The sequence below is a fragment of the Phocoena phocoena genome, chromosome 2 (genome assembly GCF_963924675.1).
Source record: "Phocoena phocoena chromosome 2, mPhoPho1.1, whole genome shotgun sequence".
In the NCBI taxonomy this organism is placed as follows: domain Eukaryota; kingdom Metazoa; phylum Chordata; class Mammalia; order Artiodactyla; family Phocoenidae; genus Phocoena; species Phocoena phocoena.
In genome coordinates, this window is record NC_089220.1 from 106497299 (window position 1) to 106520573 (window position 23275).

General features: G+C 39.0%; 1 protein-coding gene across 2 annotated transcripts in view; it reads right to left on the bottom strand.

Annotated features, from left to right (window-relative positions):
- HERC1 (HECT and RLD domain containing E3 ubiquitin protein ligase family member 1) overlaps positions 1–23275 on the bottom strand; it is a 216052-nt gene that overhangs the window by 31579 nt on the left and 161198 nt on the right. For both annotated transcript variants that reach the window (XM_065872693.1, XM_065872692.1), the window contains 12 exons: positions 20089–20359; positions 19736–19949; positions 18354–18559; positions 17475–17602; positions 16434–16561; positions 15401–15601; positions 13326–13456; positions 12294–12493; positions 11783–11888; positions 10047–10193; positions 2338–2439; positions 1177–1350 (listed from right to left, as the gene is read on the bottom strand). In XM_065872693.1, the coding sequence (XP_065728765.1) occupies positions 1177–1350; positions 2338–2439; positions 10047–10193; positions 11783–11888; positions 12294–12493; positions 13326–13456; positions 15401–15601; positions 16434–16561; positions 17475–17602; positions 18354–18559; positions 19736–19949; positions 20089–20359 (2008 nt within the window). The remainder of the gene's footprint in view (positions 1–1176; positions 1351–2337; positions 2440–10046; positions 10194–11782; positions 11889–12293; positions 12494–13325; positions 13457–15400; positions 15602–16433; positions 16562–17474; positions 17603–18353; positions 18560–19735; positions 19950–20088; positions 20360–23275) is intronic.

Genomic DNA, 23275 nt, shown 5'->3' on the forward strand with positions numbered 1-23275 from the left:
TAACGAAACCACAGAACTTTATAGGGTTTCCCACTAATGCTCCTTTTCTTTTATTTTCTTTTTAAAAAATATTTATTTATTTATTGGCTGTGTTGGGACTTAGTTGCAGTGCGTGGGCTCTAGAGGGCCCAGCTTAGGTGCCCCTCAGCATGTGGGATCTTAGTTCCCCAAACAGGGATTGAACCCCCGTCCCCTGCACTGGAAGGCGAATTCTTAACCACTGGACCACCAGGGAAGTCCCTAATGCTCCTCTTCTGCTCCAAGATTCAACCCAGGACACCACACTGCATTTAGCATATTTTCATTACAGTTTTTCTTGAATTAAAAAAAAAAAGGCAGATAACTGAACCATGGAGACCTGCTCCCTCTCACATTTCCTCCTTTACCAAAAGAACCCTGGTAGCCATCAAAGACAACCTTCTTCCCTGGCCCTCCCTAGATGTACTAGAGCAACTCTGTGAGAGACTGAGCGATTCAGAAAAGAAAACCTGGGCAAACCTCAGTGAAATCAACTGGGTGTGGTTAACAGCTGATAAGATTAATGTAGCATGGCAAAAAAAAAAAAAGGAAAAAGGAAAAACCCCAGATGAGCTCTGCCTAGGAGCAGCATACTGTTGACTACTGAGGGCTGGAAGACAAGCTATACAGGATCATGGCCTGGGCAACAAGTCCAAATTCCATAATTTCCCATTCTAGTATTTAATGACCTTACTTAATTCAACCTTACCTCTTCTACTAAACTTTCCGCAAGGATTCACCTGATAAAGTCGACAGGATGTTCACTCTGACACCCATATCCATTCCCCCTCCCAACTGTGGGATGGCAAAACCACACAAAAATAGATATATGGGTCAGAAAAGGGAAGATGATATACTCCGAGGTACAGGGATTTAAAGAAGTTTTAGAATGAATAAATAATCTGACATGAATAATAGAAACACTATACAAATTTGAGGGTTATTTAAAAATTTTACTCCCACTAAAATAAAGTAAAAGCAGGCTTAGGATTACTAAACAACTGTTTTAGACATGAATTATCTTCATCTGATTCCACCCAAACAGCCCCACTTATTTTACTCAGACCTCATACTCTTAAGGGATAAATTCAAAGCTATAATTCCAATTCCAAAGCACCAGTCATCTGTAGATCTGCAAGAATGAGTGTAATCAGTTACCTTTTCATAGGCATACTGCTCCTGAAGCATCACAGGGAGCCGCTCCAGAAATGCTCTCATGCAGGGAGCCATGTTTAATCCCAGAACACCCTGTTGTTTCAGTGCTGTCCTACAGGTTGCTAAAACATGATTGGCAGCAGCCCATTCTGCTGTACAATTCACGACCAAAACATCCTGATGAAAAATAAACCATGCCACGTGATATTTGTTTAAATAAAAGACATTCCATCACCATTCACATATGAGAAATTCCTACTAGTAATACATTAAACACTTTTGCTTTTTGGACATTTTATGCTATACTTTTAATGCCTATGAACTTCAAAACATCTTAAATTTTGTCTAAGGTAAAAACGAGTAACTGTAAAATGTGTGAACTACCTTGGATTAGCTGATTCTTCTTAAAGAGAATTATTTGCTATCTTATAGGACTTGTAGGACAAGGTATCTAGTATATTTTAAGAGTCTGACATGACCACAAGGATACTAGAGGAAGTAGTACTCTGCTGAGGGACACACATCTACAAGAGAAGCAGCACTGCTCTGTGGCTCTATGGTTTATTCTATGCAGGCTACTACTGCCTATGGTCTGATTCTATATTTTACTTCTAGTAGGACTGTTCATGCAGGTTTTCAGCTCTATTTTAATATTACCACATATTAACCACATAAATGTAAACCAAGGCAGCACACTGACACTATTCATTAAGGGTATGAAAAGCAATACTGTAAGAGATAATGTCACATCACAGAATTATTTCACAGTAGAGGGCTAGTATTTTTTAGTAGAACATTAAATTTGGAAGCCAAGATATATTCTGTATAGTTGAGTTAAAGGTCTTTGAGGTAGTTCTTCTTTTCAGGGAAAATTCTTTAGATAATTTAGTGCTGTCTCAAAAATCATGGCAGAAAGTAATAAATCCTCTTGATAATTTCCAGTGGAAACTCATTCAATAATTAAGCATTTTTCCCAAAGTATAGGGTACAGGAGAGTACCAGGTTCTAGTTTTCCTTCTGCCACTAAACAGCTGCCTTATCTTGGGCAAGTAATAATCCCTCTGGATATCATTTTTTGCCTCGGTAAAGTGGGATGCTTGGACGACGATTTTTAAGATACCTTACAGGCTAACAACTTACAACTTGATATGATTGTAAAATTACCTTTGATCTATTTGAGCAAGCAGCTACCCCAACATCTGGAATCCATACTGTGGTCTGAATAGCTCCAGAGCCAATCACAACAGTTTGCAAGACAGAGCCATCCTAAAATGAGATGTATTTATCAATATACACTACTTATCTAGTTAGCCATTATTTACATTTTAAATTTATACTTCATGTTCACAAAAACTTATTGTAAAACCTACACTTTAGGTATATTTGGCAACGCCCAACTGCATACTACTATCCAATTTTCTAGAGCCTTTTCTAAATGATTTTAAAAATACATCATTAAGAAAAAATAAGGGCAGGGGAGCCTTCAAGATGTCAGAGGAGTAAGACGTGGAGATCACCTTCCTCCCCACAAATACATCTACATGTGGAACAACTCCTACAGAACACCTACTGAACACTGGCAGAAGACCTCAGACTTCCCCAAAGGCAAGAAACTCCCCACGTACCTGGGTAGGGCAAAAGAAAAAAGGAAAAACAGAGACAAAAGAATACGGACAGGACCTGCACCTGTGGGAGGGAGCTGTGAAGGAGGAAAAGTTTCCACACACAAGGAAGGCCCTTCACTGGCAGAGATGGGGTGGGTGAGGGGGAAGCTTCGGAGCTGCGGAGGAGAGTGCAGCAACAGGGGTGCAGAGGTCAAAGCGGAGAGATTCCCGCACAGAGGATCGGGCCGACCAGCACTCACCACCTGAAAGGCTCATCTGCTCATCTGCCAGAGCAGGTGGGGGGGGGCGGCTAGGAGCTGAGGCTCGGGCTTCGGGGGTCAGACCCCAGGGAGAGGACTGGGGTTGGCTGCATGAACACAGCCTGAAGGGGGCTAGTGCGTCACAGCTACCCGGGAGAGAGTCCAGGGAAAAGTCTGGACCTGTCAAGAGGCAAGAGGCCATTGTTTCGGGTGCGCAAGGAGGGGATTCAGAGCACTGCCTAGACGAGGAGATGGGCATGAGCTGCAGCTATCAGCGCGGACACCAGGCACAGGCGTGAGACACTAAGGCTGCTACTGCAGCCACCAAGAAGCCTGTGTGCAAGCACAGGTCACTATCCACACCTCCCCTCCCAGGAGCCTGTGCAGCCTGCCACTGCCAGGGTCCCGTGATACGGGAACAACTTCCCCAGGAGAACACACGTTGTGCCTCAGGCTGTTGCAATGTCACGCTGGCCTCTGCCGCCGCAGGCTCGCCCCACATCCGTACCCCTCCATCCTCCCGGTCTGAGTGAGCCAGAGCCCCCTAATCAGCTGCTCCTTTAACCCCATCCTGTCTGGGTGGGGAACAGACGCCCTCAGGCAACCTACATGCAGAGGCGCGGCCAAATCCAAAACTGAACCCTGGGAGCTGTGTGAACAAAGAAGAGAAAAGGAAATCTCTCCCAGCAGCCTCAGGAGCAGTGGATTAAATCTCCACAATCAACTTGATGTACCCTGCATCTGTGGAATACCTGAATAGACAAGAAATCATCCCAAAATTGAGGCAGTGCACTTTGGGAGCAACTGTAGACTTGGGATTTGCTTTCTGCATCTCATTTGTTTCTGGCTTTATGTTTATCTTAGTTTAGTATTTAGAAATTATTATCATTGGTAGATCTGTTTACTGACTTCGTTGCTCTTTTCCTTATATATATATATATATAATTTTTTTTTCCTTTTTCTTTTTGTGAGTGTGTATGTTTATGCTTCTTAGGGTAATTTTGTCTGTATAGCTTTGCTTTTGCCATTTGTCCTAGGGTTCTGACAGTCCGTTTTTGTTTTTTTTTTAAGTATAGTTTTTAGCAATTATTATCATTGGTAGATTTGTTTTTTGGTTTGCTACCTCTCTTCTTTCTATTTTTTTATTACTTTTTAATAATTTTTTTCTATTTTAATAACTTTATTTAATTTATTTATTTTTTCTTTCTTTCTTTCTTTCTTTTTTTCTCCCTTTTCTTCTCAGCCATGTGGCTGACAGGGTCTTGGTGCTCTGGCCTGGCGTCAAGCCTGAGCCTCTCAGGTGGGACAGCCGAGTTCAGGACATTGGACCACTGGAGACTTCCCAGCCCCATGTAATATCAAATGGTGAAACCTCTCCCAGAGATCTCCATCTCAACGCTAAGACCCAGCTCCACTCAACGACCAGCATGCTCCAGTGCTGGACACCCCATGTCAAACAACTAGCAAGACAGGAACACAAGCCCACCCATTAGCAGAGACACTGCCTAAAATCATACTAACTTCACAGACACCTGAAAACACACCACTGGACATGGTCCTGCCAACCAGAAAGACAAGATCCAGCCCGACCCACCAAGCACCAGTCCCCTCCACCAGGAAGCCTACACAACCCACTGAACCAACCTCACTCACTGGGGGCAGACACCAAAAAACAACGGGAAATACAAACCTGCAGCCTGCAAAAAGGAGACCCCAAACACAGTAAGTTAAGCAAAATGAGAAGACAGCAAATAGACAGCAGATGAAGGAGCAAGGTAAAACTCCATCAGACCAAACAAATTCAGAGAAAATAGGCAGTCTACCTGAAAAAGAATTCAGAGTAATGATAGTAAAGATGATGCAAAATCTTGGAAACAGAATGGAGAAAATACAAGAAATGTTTAACAAGAAACTAGAAGAACTAAAGAGCAAACAAACAATGATGAACAACACGAAAAATGAAATTAAAAATTCTCTAGAAGGAATCAACAGCAGAATAACTGAGGCAGAAGAACGGATAAGTGACCTGGAAGATAAAAGAGTGGAAATAACTATGGCAGAGCAGAATACAGAAAAAAGAAAGAAAAGAATTGAGGACAGCCTCAGAGACCTCAACATTCGAATTCTTGGGGTCCCAGAAGAAAAGAAACAAAAAGGAACTGAAAAAATATTTGAAGAGATTATAGTTGAAAACTTCCCTAATATGGGAAAGGAAATAAGACCAGAAAGTGCAGAGAGTCCCATACAGGAAAAATCGAAGGAGAAACATGCCAAGACACATATTAATCAAACCAACAAATATTAAATTCAAAGAAAAAATATTAAAAGCAGTAAGGGAAAAGCAACAATGAACATACAAGGGAATCCCCATAAGGTTAACAGCTGATCTTTCAGCAGAAACTCTGCAAGCCAGAAGGGAGTGGCAGGACAAATTTAAAGTGAGGAAAGGGAAACACCTACAGCCAAGATTACTCTACCCAGCAAGGATCTCATTCAGATTTGACGGAGAAATCAAAAACTTTACAGACAACAAAAGTTAAGAGAATTCAGCACCACCAAACCAGCTCTAGGCAGGAAACACAAGAGAAGGAAAACACCTACAATAACAGACCCAAAACAATTAAGAAAATGGTAATAGGAACATACATATCAATAATGACCTTAAATGTAAATGGATTAAATGCTCCAACCAAAAGACATAGACTGGCTGAATGGATACAAAAACAAGACCGTGTATATGTTGTCTACAAGGACCCACTTCAGGCCTAGGGACACATACAGACTGAAAGGGAGGGGATGGAAAAAGATATTCCGGAAATCAAATGAAAGCTGGAGTAGCAATTCTCATATCAGACAAAATAGACTTTATAAGACTATTACAAGAGACAAAGAAGAGACGAGAGACAAGAGACAAGAGACTATATAATGATCAAGGGATCAACCCAAGAGACAAGAGACTACATAATGATCAAGGGATCAATCCAAGAAGAAGATATAACAACTGTAAATATTTATGCACCCAACATAGGAGCACCTCAATACATAAGGCAAATGCTAACGCCATAAAAGGGAAAATCGACAGTAACACAATAATAGTAGGGGACTTTAATACCCCACTTTCACCAATGGACAGATCAACCAAAATGAAAATAAAGGAGGAAACACAAGCTTTAAATGATACATTAAACAAGAAGGACTTAATTGATATTTATAGTACATTCCATCCAAAAACAGCAGTTTACACTTTCTTCTCAATTGCTCATGGAACACTCTCCAGGAGAGATCATATCGTGGGTCACAAATCAAGCCTTGGTAAATTTAAGAAAATTGAAACCGTATCAAGTATCGTTTCCGACCACAATGCTATGAGACTAGATATCAATCACAGGAAAAAATCTGTAAAAAATACAAACACATGGAGGATAAACAATACACTACTAAATAACCAAGAGATCACTCAAGAAATCAAAGAAGAAATAAAAAAATACCTAGAAACAAATGACAATGAAAACATGATGACCCAAAACCTATGGGATGCAGCAAAAGCAGTTCTAAGAGGGAAGTTTATAGCAATACAATTCTACCTCATGAAACAAGAAAAATCTCAAACAACCTAACCTTACACCTAAAGCAAGTAGAGATAGAAGAACAAAAATACCCCATAGTTAGTAGAAGGAAAGAAATCATAAAGATCAGATCAGAAATAAGTGAAAAAGAAATGAAGGAAATGATAGCAAAGATAAATAAAACTAAAAGCTGGTTCTTTGAGAAGATAAACAAAATTGACAAAACATTAGCCAGACTCATCAAGAAAAAAAGGGAGAAGACTCAAATCAATAGAATTAGAAATGAAAAAGGAGAAGTAACAACTTCTGCAAAAATACAAAGGACCATGAGAGATTATTACAAGCAACTACATGCCAATAAAATGGGCAATCTGGAAGAAATGGACAAATTCTTGGAAAAGCACAACCTTCCAAGACTGAACCGGCAACAGAAAATATAAACAGACCAATCACAAGCACTGAAATTGAAACTGTGATTAAAAATCTTCCAACAAACAAAAGTCCAGGACCAGCTGGCTTCACAGGCGAATTCTACCCAACACTTAGAGAAGAGCTAACACCTATCCTTCTCAAACTCTTCCAAAATACAGCAGAGGGAGGAACACTCCCAAACTCATTCTACAAGGCCACCATCACCCTGATACCAAAAAAAGACAAAGATACCACAAAAAAAGAAAACTACAGGCCAATATCACTGATGAACAAACATGCAAAAATCCTCAACAAAATACTAGCAAACAGAATCCAACAGCACATTAAAAGGATCATACACCATGATCAAGTAGGGTTCATCCCAGGCATGCAAGGATTCTTCAATATACACAAATCAATCAATGTGATAAACCATACTAACAAACTGAAGGATGAAAACCATATGATCATCTCAATAGATGTAGAAAAAGCTTTTGACAAAATTTAACACCCATTTATGATAAAAGCTCTCCAGAAAGTAGGCACAGAGGAAACTTACCTCAACATAATAAAGGCTATATGTGACAAACGCACAGCTAACATCATTCTTAATGGTGAAAACTGAAACTATTTCCACTAAGATCAGGAACAAGAAAAGTTGCCCACCCTCGCCACTATTATTCAACATAGTTTTGGACGCTTTAGCCACAGCAATCAGAGAAGAAAAAGAAATAAAAGGAATGCAAATCAGAAAAGAAGTAAAATTGTCACTGTTTGAAGATGACATGATACTATACACAGAGAATCCTAAAGATGCTACCAGAAAACTACTAAAACTAATCAGTGAATTTGGTAAAGTATCAGGATACAAAAGTAATGCACAGAAATCTCTTGCATTCCTATAGACTGATGATGAAAAATCTGAAAGAGAAATTAAGGAAACACTCCCATTTTACCACTGCAACAAAAAGAAAAAAATACCTAGGACTAAACCTACCTAAGGAGAAAAAGTTTTCTGTATGCAGAAAATTATAAGACACTGATGAAAGGAATTAAAGATGATACAGACAGATGGAGAGATATACCATGTTCTTGGATTGGAAGAATCAACATTGTGAAAATGACTCTACTACCCAAAGCAATCTACAGATTCACTGCAATCCCTATCAAACCATCAATGGCATTTCTCACAGAACTAAAACAAAAAATTTCACAATTTTTATGGAAACACAAAAGACCTCAAATAGCCAAAGCAATCTTGAGAAAGAAAAACAGAGCTGGAGGAATTAGGCTTCCTGACTTCAGATTATACTACAAAGCTACAGTAATCAAGACAGTATGGTACTGGCACAAAAACAGAAATATAGATCAATGGAACAGGATAGAAAGCCCAGAGATAAACCCAGGCACATATGGTCACCTTATTTTTCATAAAGGAGGCAAGAATATACAATGGAGAAAAGACAGCCTCTTCAATAAGTGGTGCTGGGAAAACTGGACAGCTACATGTAAAAGAATGAAATTAGTACACTCCCTAACACCATACACAAAAATAAACCCAAAATGGATTAAAGACCTAAATGTAAGGCCAGACACTATAAAACTCCTAAGAGGAAAACACAGGCAGAACACTCCATGACATAAATCACAGCAAGATCCTTTTTGACCCACCTCCTAGAGAAATGGAAATAAAAACAAAAACAAACAAATGGGACCTAATGAAACTTAAAAGCTTTTGCACAGCCAAGGAAACCATAAACAAGACCAAAAGGCAACCTCAGAATGGGAGAAAATATTTGCAAATGAAGCAACTGACAAAGGATTAATCTCCAAAATACACAAGCAGCTCATGCAACTCAATATCAAAAAAAATCAATCAACCCAATCCAAAAATGGGCAGAAGACCTAAACAGACATTTCTCCAAAGAAGATATACAGATTGCCAACAAACACATGAAAGGATGCTCAACATCACTAATCATTAGAGAAATGCAAATCAAAACTACAGTTAGGTACCACCTCACACCAGTCAGAATGGTCATCATCAAAAAATCTAGAAACAATAAATGCTGGAGAGAGTGTGGAGAAAAGGAAACACTCTTGCACTGTTGGTGGGAATGTAAATTGATAAGAGCCACTATGGAGAACAGTATGGAGGTTCCTTAAAAAACTAAAAATAGAACTACCATCCGACCCAGCAATCTCACTACTGGCATATACCCTGAGAAAACCATAATGCAAAAAGAGTCATGTACCACTATGTTCATTGCAGCACTATTTACAATAGGCAGGATGTGGAAGCAACCTAAGTGTCCATCAACAGATGAATGGATAAAGAAGATGTGGCACATATATACAATGGAATATTACTCATTATTAAAAAGAAATGAAATTGAGTTATTTGTAGTGAGTTGGATGGGCCTAGAGACTGTCATAGAGAATGAGGTAAGTCAGAAAGAGAAAAACTAATACCATATGCTAACATATATATATGGAACCAAAAAAAAAAAGGTCATGAAGAACCTAGGGGCAAGATGGGAATAAAGACGCAGACCTACTAGAGAATGGACTTCAGGATACGGGGTGGGGGAAGGGTAAGCTGGGACAAAGTGAGAGAGTGGTAGTGTATATATGGGCATATATACACCACCAAATGTAAGACAGCTAGCTAGTGGGAAGCAGTCGCATAGCACAGGCAGCTCAGCTCGGTGCTTTGTGACCAGCTAGAAGGGTGGGATAGGGAGGGTGGGAGGGAGATGCAAGAGGGAGGAGATACGGGGATACATTTATATGTATAGCTGATTCACTTTGTTATACAGGAGAAACTAACACACCGTTGTAAAGCAATTATACTCCAATAAAGATATTAAAAAAAGAAAAAAATTAAAGGGCAGAGAACTCTGAAAGGGGTTTCTTCAATATTCAAGGTATTATTACACAAAATATTCCTAGGATTGGTTGGGTTAACTTTTATCACATATAAGTTAATATAAAAACATTTCTTAAGATAAAAATAACATCTATACTCTTACCCTTAAAGACCAAATGTTCATGAGGCCACCTAAACCACCAGACACCAGGGCCAACCCATCAGAACTAAAGGCAACGGTCCGGACAGGGGTGATGTGTCCTCGCAATTGATAAACACACTTGGCTCCGACTGATTTCCTATATCCATCCTGCAATTCATTTTTATTTTTAACAAATATTGAAAAATAAAACAATTTATAGATTCAAGATTTACAATTCATTCTTGGAAATTTTATATTTCAGTATAAAATTGGGGAGGAGGGAAGGACAACTCTCTCATAAGGACTAGCCTGACGAAGAAAATAATAAGATATCAATCTGGTTCTCCTTTGCTGATGCTGTTTCACCTTTTTTGATACACTTCTAAGCTAGTTCTCTACTCTTCAAACTGGAAGAAATGACTACATTTAAGTTCCAATTATCCCTCAGAGATAGGAAAATTCTAACTTCTACTTTTTAATGAGTGTTTTAATTTTTAAATTTCACTTCATGTAATTTTCACTTTTAGCATCTAACATTTGTGAATTGCACATGCTGGTGCTATACAAACAAGTTCCTCTTTCTGTTGGCTTATGGGTCTGTCTGTCCCATGGTATGTAATCTCATGTTTGCTCTGCAGGTTTTAGGAATGAAATAGGTAGGCCTGTCCAAAGGGCTACTCTTTAGCACAGAGAGCAAATCAGATTTATCTCTAGTGCTCCTACCTCTGCTTCTGTGATATTTTCCTCCCATTAGTGAGCTATCTACTCCTCCCTCCTCACCCCTTTCTCCCTGCCTTTAAGCTCCCTCTTCCTTTTAGTTTTGAGACAGCATAATACCAGATATACTCATTTACCCAAAAATGACATAATGTATTTGTATAATGAACAAAAGAGAAAGCAACAGAGGTTGCAAACTGGCAACTCAGGGATACAATTCAACCGGCCAACCAGGGTTTTAAAGAATTTCAAGTCAGATGCCAATGTTTAATATTGGGAGATCTTACTTAAAACACTGAATTTTTGGTTTCCAACAACAAAAAAATTTGACAATCTGGTAGCAACAGGCTCTCATTTCTGGAGGGTGGCAATCTCCTCTGTGGCAACTATGCCCTTTATATGAAGCATGTGCACTCGTGTGTGTGTGTGTGTGTGTGTATGTGTGTGTGTTTTACCTTCTCCACAGCTTTGTGAATGAATTTATGTTCCTTATCAAATGGCTCTGTGAGCATCTACCATAATTTTTTTTTTGGCCATGCCACGCGTCTTGTGGGATCTTAGTTCCTCGACCAGGGATTGAAGCCAGGGCCACAGCAGTGAAAGCACTGAGTCCTAACCACTGGACTGCCAGGGAATTCCCTGTCTACTGTAAATTTTTAACCTCTGTTTAAGGTAAAGGGATGGTTCTTCATAGGTGGAATTCTGGTATCAGTAGGAGATACTTTGAATAGCAGTGCTCCCGTGGTGTTCCTGCTTCACTGTACCAAAAACTTTAGCTTAGGACTCACCTATTGGTAGTGTTGATTATATACCATAAACGATCACCGCTCCATATTTATTGAACATCTCACCTTAACAAGCAACTATGGTATCTCTGACGTATAAAAAATTAGGCTAATTCAGAGAGCACACAAAGTATGACAATTATTCACATTTCCCTAATGGCTCTTGACATTTGAGATACCGAGTAGGAGTATTACTTGATAACATATACTATCTGTGGTTTCAAATAAAGTCTTGAAAAACACCAGAATATTTACCTGGCAATTTGATTCCTGGTCCCACCATCCTTCTGAACTAGTCACACTGGTCTGTGTGGTATCTTGTGGAATACGCCAAACACATACTAAGCCACTCTGACAGCCACTTAAAAAATTTGATCACATAAAACCAAAACATATCAATATGCAGAAGTAAAAATATTCTCAAAGAGCAATCAATTAAGACATGATAGAACTACTACAGTATATTTTAAAATTTTATTTGTAGTAGTTATGTTATAATCTTTCACCAAGAAATACAAGTAGGATCTATATTCTAACAATATCACACACGGTTAAGGAGATGGCATATCTTTGGATTACATATCCCAAGCTTCACATTGGAAAACTTCTTTATTTCCCTAAGGTGATCTTATGGTATTACACATTATAAGAACAGTAACTGGCAGTAAACTGTTTAAGATTATTGAGAAGCCACACTTAATGCAAGTAACAGTCTACACTAATATAAAAATTAAGACACACACAGACCCACAAATTTACAACATACCTGGCCATTAGTAAATGCAACTTGGATCCTTTCCCTGGAAGGCTGCACCAAGCAATGCCATTTACAATAGATGGATGGCAGAGTGAATGTAGACAGCGCCAGCATCCTGCAACAGGCCCCCAGAGTTTCACATTTTCTTCTTTGGCACATGTCATAAGAATATGACCTGTTGGGTCCCACTTCATACTAATAAGAGTATCCTTAAAATGGTAGAGGTAGAAAAAAAATCATAGTAATGCTTCCTTCACAAATACTTTAAACTTAATAATTTATGACCTATACTTCTATCACTCAATTATTTTGAAATCAACATTTTATGCAAATTAGATACTGGCATAGTATTTCCAATCACTAGACCAACTCACCCTTTAATATAGTCTGCACTATATATATTTGCTGCAGTCAAAGCTCAGTAAATGTTAGCTGGATGAATGAATTATGAAATTCTGATTCAGAAGGGATGTGTTATCTTTCATCACCATTTTTAAAGTTATTTTTATGGACTACTGATCATTAAAATATGAAAAAGAAGAGACTTTAAAAACAAAGCATCTCTTACACCAAAACCAGCTAATACTATGAGAATCTGGGACATGTCTTGTGTTTATATGGTTGTCATCATGGGGTTCTTCTGACTTCGTTTTTTTTGCCCTTTTTCACACCTTCCAACTCCTGGCTTCATGCATTTATGTTACTTGCCTAGATGGCCCCATAAGCATCTGAACTGGCAACCTCTGTTTAAGGCAAAGGAATCATTCTTCATAGATGGAATTTCTAGCATTAGTGGGAGGTACTCTGACAGGGGGTGTTCCAAGGGTAATCCTATTTCACTGTTTTGGTTTTACCTCTTTCTTAGTTCAATGGCTTTCTTACACAGACTTTTCCATTTATATACATGGCCCAAAGACTTTGTATAACAATAGAATACTAAATCATAAGTGACTGATATAAAAAAGCTCTTTGAGAAACTAGTATCAAGCAATACTACAGTATAAAACAAGAAAAAGCAACCATCAGGTAAACATGCTTTACCTTATGTGCATCAATTAGAACAATGCCTCCTTTCTCAAGCGGTTCCTTTGTTCCCAATAACAATTTTCCATCAAAATATCCCACTGCAAATGGTCTGTCTTCACTGAACCAAGCAATGCAAGTTACAGACACTAACATGATAGAACAAAATAAAAGTTTTAAAAAGAAAATAAGAGAGACTTATTTGTCATTGTCTCCCTTAAAAGACAGAGACTTTGCAACAAATATATACCTCTACAATCACTGCAAGTAAGTTTACAAACATCTCTTTAACACATTTAGACAAAATGTAAGCTTACAGCTGGGATTCCATGTAACCCACTTTAAAAGTGTTATTTGTAAGTGACGAGGAGTACCTCATTTTTTAATCTTTCATTCTTTTGAAGTGGTTACTGAAAAACAGAGACAGGGCTTCCCTGGTGGCGCAGTGGTTGAGAGTCCGCCTGCCGATGCAGGGGACACGGGTTCATGCCCCAGTCCGGGAAGATCCCACATGCCACGGAGCGGCTGGGCCCATGAGCCATGGTCACTGAGCCTGCGCGTCTGGAGCCTGTGCTCCGCAACGGGAGAGGCCACAACAGTGAGAGGCCCGCGTATAAAAAGAAAAAAGAAAAAGAGACAAAAATTGAATTCCCTTGCTGATTTTAAGTCACTGTATAAGGTTCTTTCCTTTTGGACCAGAATCTACCATGAAACTGACAAGTGAAATAATCCAACTCTTAGAAAAAAAAATTTCCTGTCCCTTCTTTTGCTTAATATTGCCTATTCAGTGTGTTTCCATATTCTAACAAACATGTTATATTCTAACAAGCTATATTCATACTTGTTTAAGTATATGTAACACTGGAAGGCTACAAAAGAAGTAAAAACCAGTATCTGTGGGAGTAGAATGGGGACATGGGAGCTGAGCAGATGTGAGAAAGACTTTTTACTGTATGCCTTTTTATTTATTTATTTTTTTGCTGCACTATGCGGCATGTGGGATCTTAGTTCCCTGACCAGGGATCAAACCCGTGCCCCGTGCAGTGGAAGCACGGAGTCCTAACCACTGAACCGCCAGGGAATTCCCTACTGTATACCTTTTTAAACTTAAAAATTTTTGAACCCTATGATGGTATTATCTATTTAAAAAAGAACTGGGTAAGAAAATGGCAGCCACCAGGAGGGCTTAGGCCAGTGCGTACTCCCCAGAACTGCTGCTGCCCGTGTCTTTGTCCCCACAATGAGCCACAGCCACCCCCGGCCTCTGCAGGAGACCCTTTAATACTATCAGACCAGGGCTATGGACCTTGAAGAAAGCAAATGAATATTAACTTGTAGTGATGGAGATGACATGTTTCTGGAGGATCCCCAGTATTCGCAGAAGACAGAAACTGAGAGTAATGACATGAGCATTATTCTGTGAATAAAAAGGAGCCGCGGGCTGTCAGGGGAGGACAGGGACTGCTAACTGGGCAGTGCACCCTTCATGCTGAGAGAGAAGAGAAGAGAGGGCGAGCTTTCCTCTCAGACATCTGAGAAGCAAGCGTGCTGTCCTCCAGGCCTCGAAACTGCATGGCTGTGGCTGGGATCTTCGAGATATCCTACTCCCCGAAAACATATAATAAAAACTATCTAGTAAGATGACTAGCCATCCAAAAGGAAGATAGTGAGAAAATAAGTAAAAGTAGGCTTCCTGCTATGACTTCTTAAATCAGGAACTTCCCTCCCCTTCTCCACTTCCCCCCATTTCCTTAATTTTACTCATTTGTTAACAATTTCATCTCCATCAATGATTATTATCTTTTTTACTCTTGGACATTCTTAACTTTCTAGAGAGACCTAGAGCCCACTAGAAGTGTTCAGACACTTGCACAAAGGATAAATGACTAATTTAGATCTTATTTTGGCAGTGATGTGTGGTAGGGGTTGACAAAGAAATATCTTTCAACTTAGTAACTAACTAAAATGAAATACTAACTGAACAATTTAGAAAACAAAACCAAAAGTAATATTTACTCTGCATATGCCAAAAAAGTAAATCTATTTGACTGGGGGGAACACTTTCTCAACCAGACACAATTCCAGTCACTTACCATCCTTTCGATAGCAATGCTCCAATTCTCGACGGTGCATGGTGGATACATCAACAACTTCAATCAGTCCTAGAGATCCATCCATCCGTCCCACCAACAATAATTCTGGAGATTCTCCTGACCAGGCTAAGGATGGACCCTCTTCTGGCCAAGCCAGGGCAGATACCCAGTGAGGCTGAATATCTACTAACCCTTTTCCTCCTAAAGAGGGAGAAAATGTTAACTAGTTGTCACTTAATTCTTAAAAACAATAACAAGAACAAAAATACGTACTATTTAATTTAATACACTCAAAGCAGTCCCCAATTTTATAATAGCCTACTAATGAATAAGACTGCAAGGCAAGATCCTTCATTTATATACTACATATGATTATCAAATTCACAGCTTTTCTGTAACTATTAATATGACAAAAATGATAGCTTTATAGGAGAAAGAATAAAGGAAAATAATCAATATACAAATGTCAAACACTTAAGTCCTTTCCTAATAATTACTGAAAACCAAATTAATATACAAAATTTACCTATAGTTAAGGCTAGCTGTTCCTTCAAATGTACGAAATAGAACAGCTATTACCCAAACATGCAAAAGCAAACAAAAATGCTGGTAAGCCCAAGATTACAATAATAATTTTTACTTTCCAGAGAGGTTATTAAAAATTAACAAGAGTTTGTCCCTGTGAAACAGATAAAATTAATAGAAATATTTCAGGTGATTCAAAAGAATACATAGCTAAAAATGCAGTGATTGCTACTTCTCCTCAAATCCTACCCTGAATGCTGAGTGGTCCATAGAAAGAATTTTTAGTTTACAACTACCAGGTTAATTGAAACTCCTAGAAGGAAAAGTCAGGAAATGAACACTTTCTCTTTAATTTAAACCATACTATGCATAGATTTTCACAGTTGATGAATAGATTGTGAGATTCAAGGTGAAGGGAAGCCAATGTTTGGACTTAGAAGGCTAAGAGAAAGGCTTTTTTTTTAAAAAAGTAGCTTCAGTAGTTTACTAGTATTTATATGACTCTTACCATTAACTTGCCAGATATTCACCATCTTTTCCAAAGCTCCAGCTAGATATTTGCCACTGATACTCCAGGAAACAGGTGAGAAACTTGGATCACTAGGTGATCCCAGGCTTTCCTCAGCATCACCTTCCCTAGAATATAACAGATATGTATGGAATTCTAATCCCCATCATCACAAAGTAAACTAAATCCTAAACCTTAAAATAAGGGTTTTATATAGACTATAGTACATAAAGGCAGATCAAAAGCTTTTACATTTCAAAAGCCTGGCTAGCAGTATTTGACAATCACATAATTGCTAGTGTTTGTCATAATGTGAAAAATTACAAAAAAGTAATACTTAGACAACTGATCATTTAATGTAGTACATAATTTGTCAACAAAAGTATTCTGATTCCATATGGGTTATACATATGGTTATTACTCAGAGCACACTGACTCTTGTTTGCCTAATAGCTAGGGAAGTTTTATAGCTAGCTATAAAAATATAAAAGATGCTACGCTGTGCTACAGAAAAAATATCATTACCCTAATTCCTAAATAATCCTTGAAGAATGATGGAAAATTAGCCTACTGTTTTATAGAATTGAACATTTATAATGCTGGCATAGTAGACCTTGATTTAATTCTGAGTAAGCTGACAGATATTGACAGTTAGTATTTTTATTTTCTAAATTACTATCTTGCAAATTAAAAAAAAAAGACACTGGAGACTGTTCTAAGAGAAAAAGTTGTAAAAAATTTTAGTGACAATTTGAGTACACTAACACAACCAAGATGAAGCATGTTTAGGATTGTCTTTTTTTTTTTTTTTTGCGGTACGTGGGCCTCTCACTGTTGTGGCCTCTCCCGTTGTGGAGCACAGGCTCAGCAGCCATGGCTCACGGGCCTAGCCGCTCCACGGCATGGGGGATCCTCCCGGACCGGGGCACGAACCCATGTCCCCTGCATCAGCAGGCGGACTCTCAACCACTGTGCCACCAGGGAAGCCCAGGATTGTCTTATTTTTAAATGTTACCCAAGAGAGCTAATGTCAGTACTCACAATCTGTTGAACACACAGGTCTGTTGCAGTGAATACTGCTTCTTGGTGACATTCCACACCCGGATGGTGCCATCATTGCCACTTGTAGCCAAGAGTCCTTTTTTATTACACCAAACACAAGTCATTACCTAGAAAAGATTAAAAGTCCAGCAATATTTGAGCAAGTTTTAATTCAAATAATTCTATAATTTGAAAGAGTTCTATCAAATTAAAAAAAATCTACCATGAAATTGTAAAAGAAAAGTATCCATGTTATAAAACAACATGCATAGTCTTCATTCTTTTCTAACTGGCTTGTAAATATACACCTATTTGAAGTATAGCTTTAAAGTACTATGCCCAAACTCATTTGAGTTATCTTAGACCTGTTCACAATCTTTACTAAACATGCTTATTTAATTTAAAAACTTTTATTTAATTCAATAAAATGGAAATATTCAGCATGTTCTATAAAACTAATTACACAGACTATGAAATGATTAAATTGGTAAAATAGGGGTCAGTCTTCATTTCCTAAACTGCCCTTGTCACTGCTCAGGAGCCCAGTGGGTTAGACTAAAACAGGGAGACCAATTGCTTCTTTTCCTGCATGTATAAACCCTCATCTCTTGTGAGGCTATACCTTTGGTTTTCTTCTCATCTCCCATCTGATTTTCCCATTTGTATAATATTATATCATATAGTATACAACACACACATGTAGAGAAAGGAGAGTTGGTAACTACCAGACAAATAACTGATAATTTAGCTTGTGTGTGTGTGAGTATGTAAGAGAGAGACACACACACCCATGATCTGAACTTTAAGCTCTTGGAGAAGAGGAGAAACTATTTTATCTTACATAAGGTGATCGACACACTTGGGGGTCAAAATACATACTCTGTTTTGATGAGCCTCCAACTTGATAAAGGAGCATTTTCTGAGATCTCCTCCCATATCAGCGAGTGTCTGTGGAGTAGTTTGGTTGTCGCGGTCATGTGCAGCAAGAGTGCGCACCAGCTGTTGAGCAGCCCATTGCCTATGCTGTGAGGATAGCCTGGAGGAGAGGCAGCAGGCTGCCAAGGCGTTAGCCAGCTCCAGAGGGCCTACAGCAGAAGGATCATAGGAAGGATGGGCATACAATTGGGCAGTTAAACCTGCTTAAACAAAACAATGAAATGATGCCCAGGTGAGAGCTGGTGGTGGTGAACAAACAAAAATGGGTTAAACTATCTTTTAAGAATTAGCACTTTTTCAAGCAATCATTTCACTAAGATATGCATACAAGGTATAAAGCATTTATCTCACATCAAATTCTATATTAAATCTGATTCACTGCAAATGTACATTTATATACACTAATCAATAGTCTTTGCTCTAAGGATACACCGACTGAGAATGCAGCAGAAATCATTTTAAAGCCAGGGCAGAGGAAGCATGCCCTGAAGAATAAGTTTGGCTTTTGTTGCTCAAAAGTGATCTTAGGGACTTCCCCGGTGGCGCAGTGGTTAAGAATCTGCCTGCCAATGCAGGGGATATGGGTTCGAGCCCTGGTCAGGGAAGATCCCACATGCCATGGAGCAACTAAGTCCATGCGCCACAACTACTGAGCTTGCGCTCTAGAGCCCGTGAGCCACAACTACTGAGCCCGCGAGCCACAACTACTGAAGGCCGTGCACCTAGAGCCTGTGCTCCGCAACAAGAGAAGCCACCACAATGAGAAGCACGTGCACCGCAACGAAGAGTAGCCCCCGCGTGCAGCAACTAGAGAAAGTCTGCACAGCAACGAAGACCCGGTCCAGCCAAAAATAAATAAATGAAAAATAAATAAATTTTTTTAAAAAGTGATCTTAATAGCCAGTCAAGGGAACGCACTGATAGATCCAAAAGCCCATCTCTCTTGGCCAAATGGTCCTGATGAAGAGAAGGGTAAGTACTGCGTTTAAGTAGTCCCTTCAAATTGTATCATCTTAAGACAAAGAAAAAAATAGCACTACTTTATATAATTATATTCAGGAAGCCTACCAGGATTATTATCTATGGTGACCCAAACCATAATCTAATAAAATAATCTAATCAAACCAAGACTTATTTGGTACATTTTCTAATATTTGTTTCCAGGCACAATGAAAAAGTATCCATGCACTTTTCTTATGATCTAACTTAATAAGTATACATGATGTTATGTAATTCATCACATACAACAATGCAAAAACATATTTTTAAAAACATATCAAATTAATTGATTAAAAGACTGTATATTTAAATCGTATGAAACTTACCTTTCTTTTCAACTTCTGACTTATCATAATTAGGTCTCAGTTTGGCCCCTTTGTCTGCTAGTAATGCCACAAGGGCCTGAGTTACAACAAAATTTGGGGAGGTTACAAGTTTATTCTCTTCAGCAATTCCTCGGAGAAAGCTAGGTAGAAACTTTCGCTGAATTGGATCATCGACCGTGGTAAGATTTACCCCTGTTGCAGCAGAAATCAAGTTCTGAAGAGGCAATCACAACAAACAGGTTTAATTTTTACATATAATTTTGGAACAAAAAGAAGATTTTATCTCAGAAGGTTCTTTAAGAATTGGCTGGAAATAAGCAATGCAATAAGAAAAGCACTGAAAACTATCCTACCTGTGTACACAACTGCACCAGGAGTTTTGCAGCACTAGGAGTGTTTGATGCTAGACATCCCACTGCTGTGCTCAGATAGGCCAGGCAAGAAATGGGCTTGTTGGCCTTGCTGTGCCCACCTCGTGAGCGTTCTGAAGTGCTTGCCATGGCGGAAGGGCTGGTGGAGAGGCCAGCTCTCCCTGCTGCAGCCAAGCACATTAATCGAACCAACGTTCGGATATCTGTAAGTCCCAGAGATTCAAGACCAGCAGCCAGGCTACAACTGGAACCACTGCCAGGAAAGGAAAACACTTTAGATGCATAAAGAAAATAAATTTAAGGGACCATCTGGAGCCCCACATATCATCCATAGCACCAACAACCAAAATAAAAGGCAAGCTGCGCTATCACTAGTCATACAAGTCCTTAGAGATGTCCAAAAATATTATGTAAGCTGGAAACTGCTTTGAAACTTTTTTATTTTAATAAATATTGACATACTTAAGTATACCTGAATTACCAAAGTATAACTTACAGAAATGTTTACAAATCATGAATTTTCACAAACTGAACAAACCTATGTAACCACCTTCCAGATCAAGAAACAGAACATTACCAATACCCCAGAAGACTGCTTGGGCCCTTCTCGGTCTCTAGGCCTTCAAAAGTAACTACTATTCCAACTTTTTAAGGCCATAAACCAGTTTTGCCTGTTTCTGAACTTCATATAAATAGAATAATAAAGTATGTATTCTCTTCTGTCTGGCTGCTTTTACTCAGCATTATGCTTGTAAGATTCATCCACATTGTTGCATTACAGCAGCAGTTATTCATTTTCACTGACACAGAGGCATACTGTGGAGATGTTCAGGTTCAGTTCCAGACCATCACAATAAAATGAATATTGCAATAAAGAAAGTCACACAAATATTTTTGGTTTCCCAGTGCATATAAAAGTCACGTTTACACTACACTGTAGTCTGTTAAGTGTGCAACAGCATTAAGCCTAAAAGACAATGTACAGGGACTTCCCTGGTGGTGCAGTGGTTAAGAATCCACCTGCCAATGCAGGGGACACGGATTTGAGCCCTGGTCCGGGAAGATCCCACAAGCCGTGGAGCAACTAAGCTCCTGTGCCACAACTACTGAGCCTGCGCTCTAGAGCCTGCGAGCCACAGCTACTGAGCCCGTGTGCCACAACTACTGAAGCTCGCAAGCCTATAGTCCGTGCTCCGCAACGAGAAGCCACCGCAAGGAGAAGCTCACACACCGCAACGAAGAGTAGCCCCCGCTCGCTGCAACTAGAGAAAGCCCGCACGCAGCCAACGAAGACCAAATGCAGCCAAAAATAAATACTTATTTTTTAAAAAAGAACAATGTACATACCTTAATTTAAAAATAATGTTAACCATCATCTGAGCCGTCAGAAATCTTTTTGTAATAGTAACATCAAAGATCACTGATCACAGATCACCATGACAAATAATAATGGAAAAGCTTGAAATATTGCAAGAATTACTAAAATGTGACAGAGACATGAAGTGAGCAAATGTTGTTGGAAAAATGGTGCCAATAGACTTGCTCAACACAGGGTTGCCACAAACCTTCAATTCGTAAAAAAAAAAAAATGTAATATCTGCGAAGCACAATAAAAAAAGATATGCCCATATAAATGAAATTAAGCACAATTCATTTATCCATACAGATGAGAGCATGGGGCTATTATGAATAGTACTGCTATAAATGTTCTTGCTTATGTCTTTGGGTGCACATATGTAAGCATTTCTGTTGGATATATACCCAGAAGTGTTTTTCTGGGTCACAGAGTATGTTAATATTCACCTTTAGTTGGTACTATTAAAGAGTCTTCCAAAGTAACTGTCTCAATTTATTTTCTCACCAACAGTGTATGAGAGTTCTAAGTGTTCCACACCGTCATGATCACTTTTTTCCCCCCAGTCTTTTAAATTTTAGCCATTCTGATGGGTGTGTAGTAGTATCTCATGGGGTTTTCATTTTCATTTCTCTGAAGACTAATGTGACTGAACATCTCATTGTTCATATTTATTGGCCATTTTGAGAGCCTCTTTTGTCATTATGTCCATTTTTCTTTTGGGTTGTCTGTCCTTCTCTTACTGGTTTATAAGAATTCTTTACATATTTTGTTGGTTATATGCGTTGGTTATATGCATTGCTAAGATCATCTCCCATTCAGTGCTTTTTTTTTCCTTTAACTTTTTTGCCTTTTTACTTCCTAAATGACTTGCTAAACAGAAGTTCTTTTTTAATGCAGTCCAATTTATCAATTTTTTTCCTTAAAGTGAATGTCTTTTGTGACTTGCTTAAGAAATCTCCGGTTGTTCCAATATCAAGAATAAAATCTTCCTCTGTTATCTTATAGAAACTTTATTGATTTACATTTCACATTTAGACCTAAGAGCCACTTGGAAATACTTGCTTTATATAGTTTGAGGTTGGGGCCAAGACTCATTTTTTTTCCTTAAGTGAATAAACCATCTGACCTAGCCCAAGTTACGGAAAAGACCATCCTTTCCTCACTGCTCTGTAATGTAAGCACTGTCATAAATCAAATGTTTATCTACACGTGTGAGTCAGTTTCTGAACTTCATTTTCCACAGTCCGAACTGTCTAGTCTTGAGCCAACCCCATACAGTCTCATCTAAGTATTTTTTTAAATATCCATTTTTTTAAATTTGTTTATTTATTTTTGGCTGTGTTGGGTCTTCGTTGTGGCGCTCAGGCTTTCTCTAGTTGCGGCAAGCGGGGGCTACTCTTCGTTGTGGTGCACGGGCTTCTCATTGCGGTGGTTTCTTGTTTTGCAGAGCATGGGCTCTAGGTGCGCGGGCTTCAGTAGCTGTGGCTTGCGGGCTCTAGAGCGCAGGCTCAGTAGTTGTGGCGCACGGGCTTAGTTGCTCCGCAGCATGTGGGATCTTCCCGGACCAGGGCTCGAACCCATGTCCCCTGCATTGGCAGGCGGATTCTTAACCACTGTGCCACCAGGGAAGTCCTCATCTAAACTTTAAGTTCTTCTTTCAGGGTCCTTCTTTCTTCATGATTTACTGTTAAATACCCCTACTTAATCATTTCCTAAATGGATGTCTTTTAGGTATTCTTGGCACTCTTCCCTTTTTTAACATTATGCTCCACAGTATGAGCACAGCAAGAGTCTCCACGATGGAATATACAG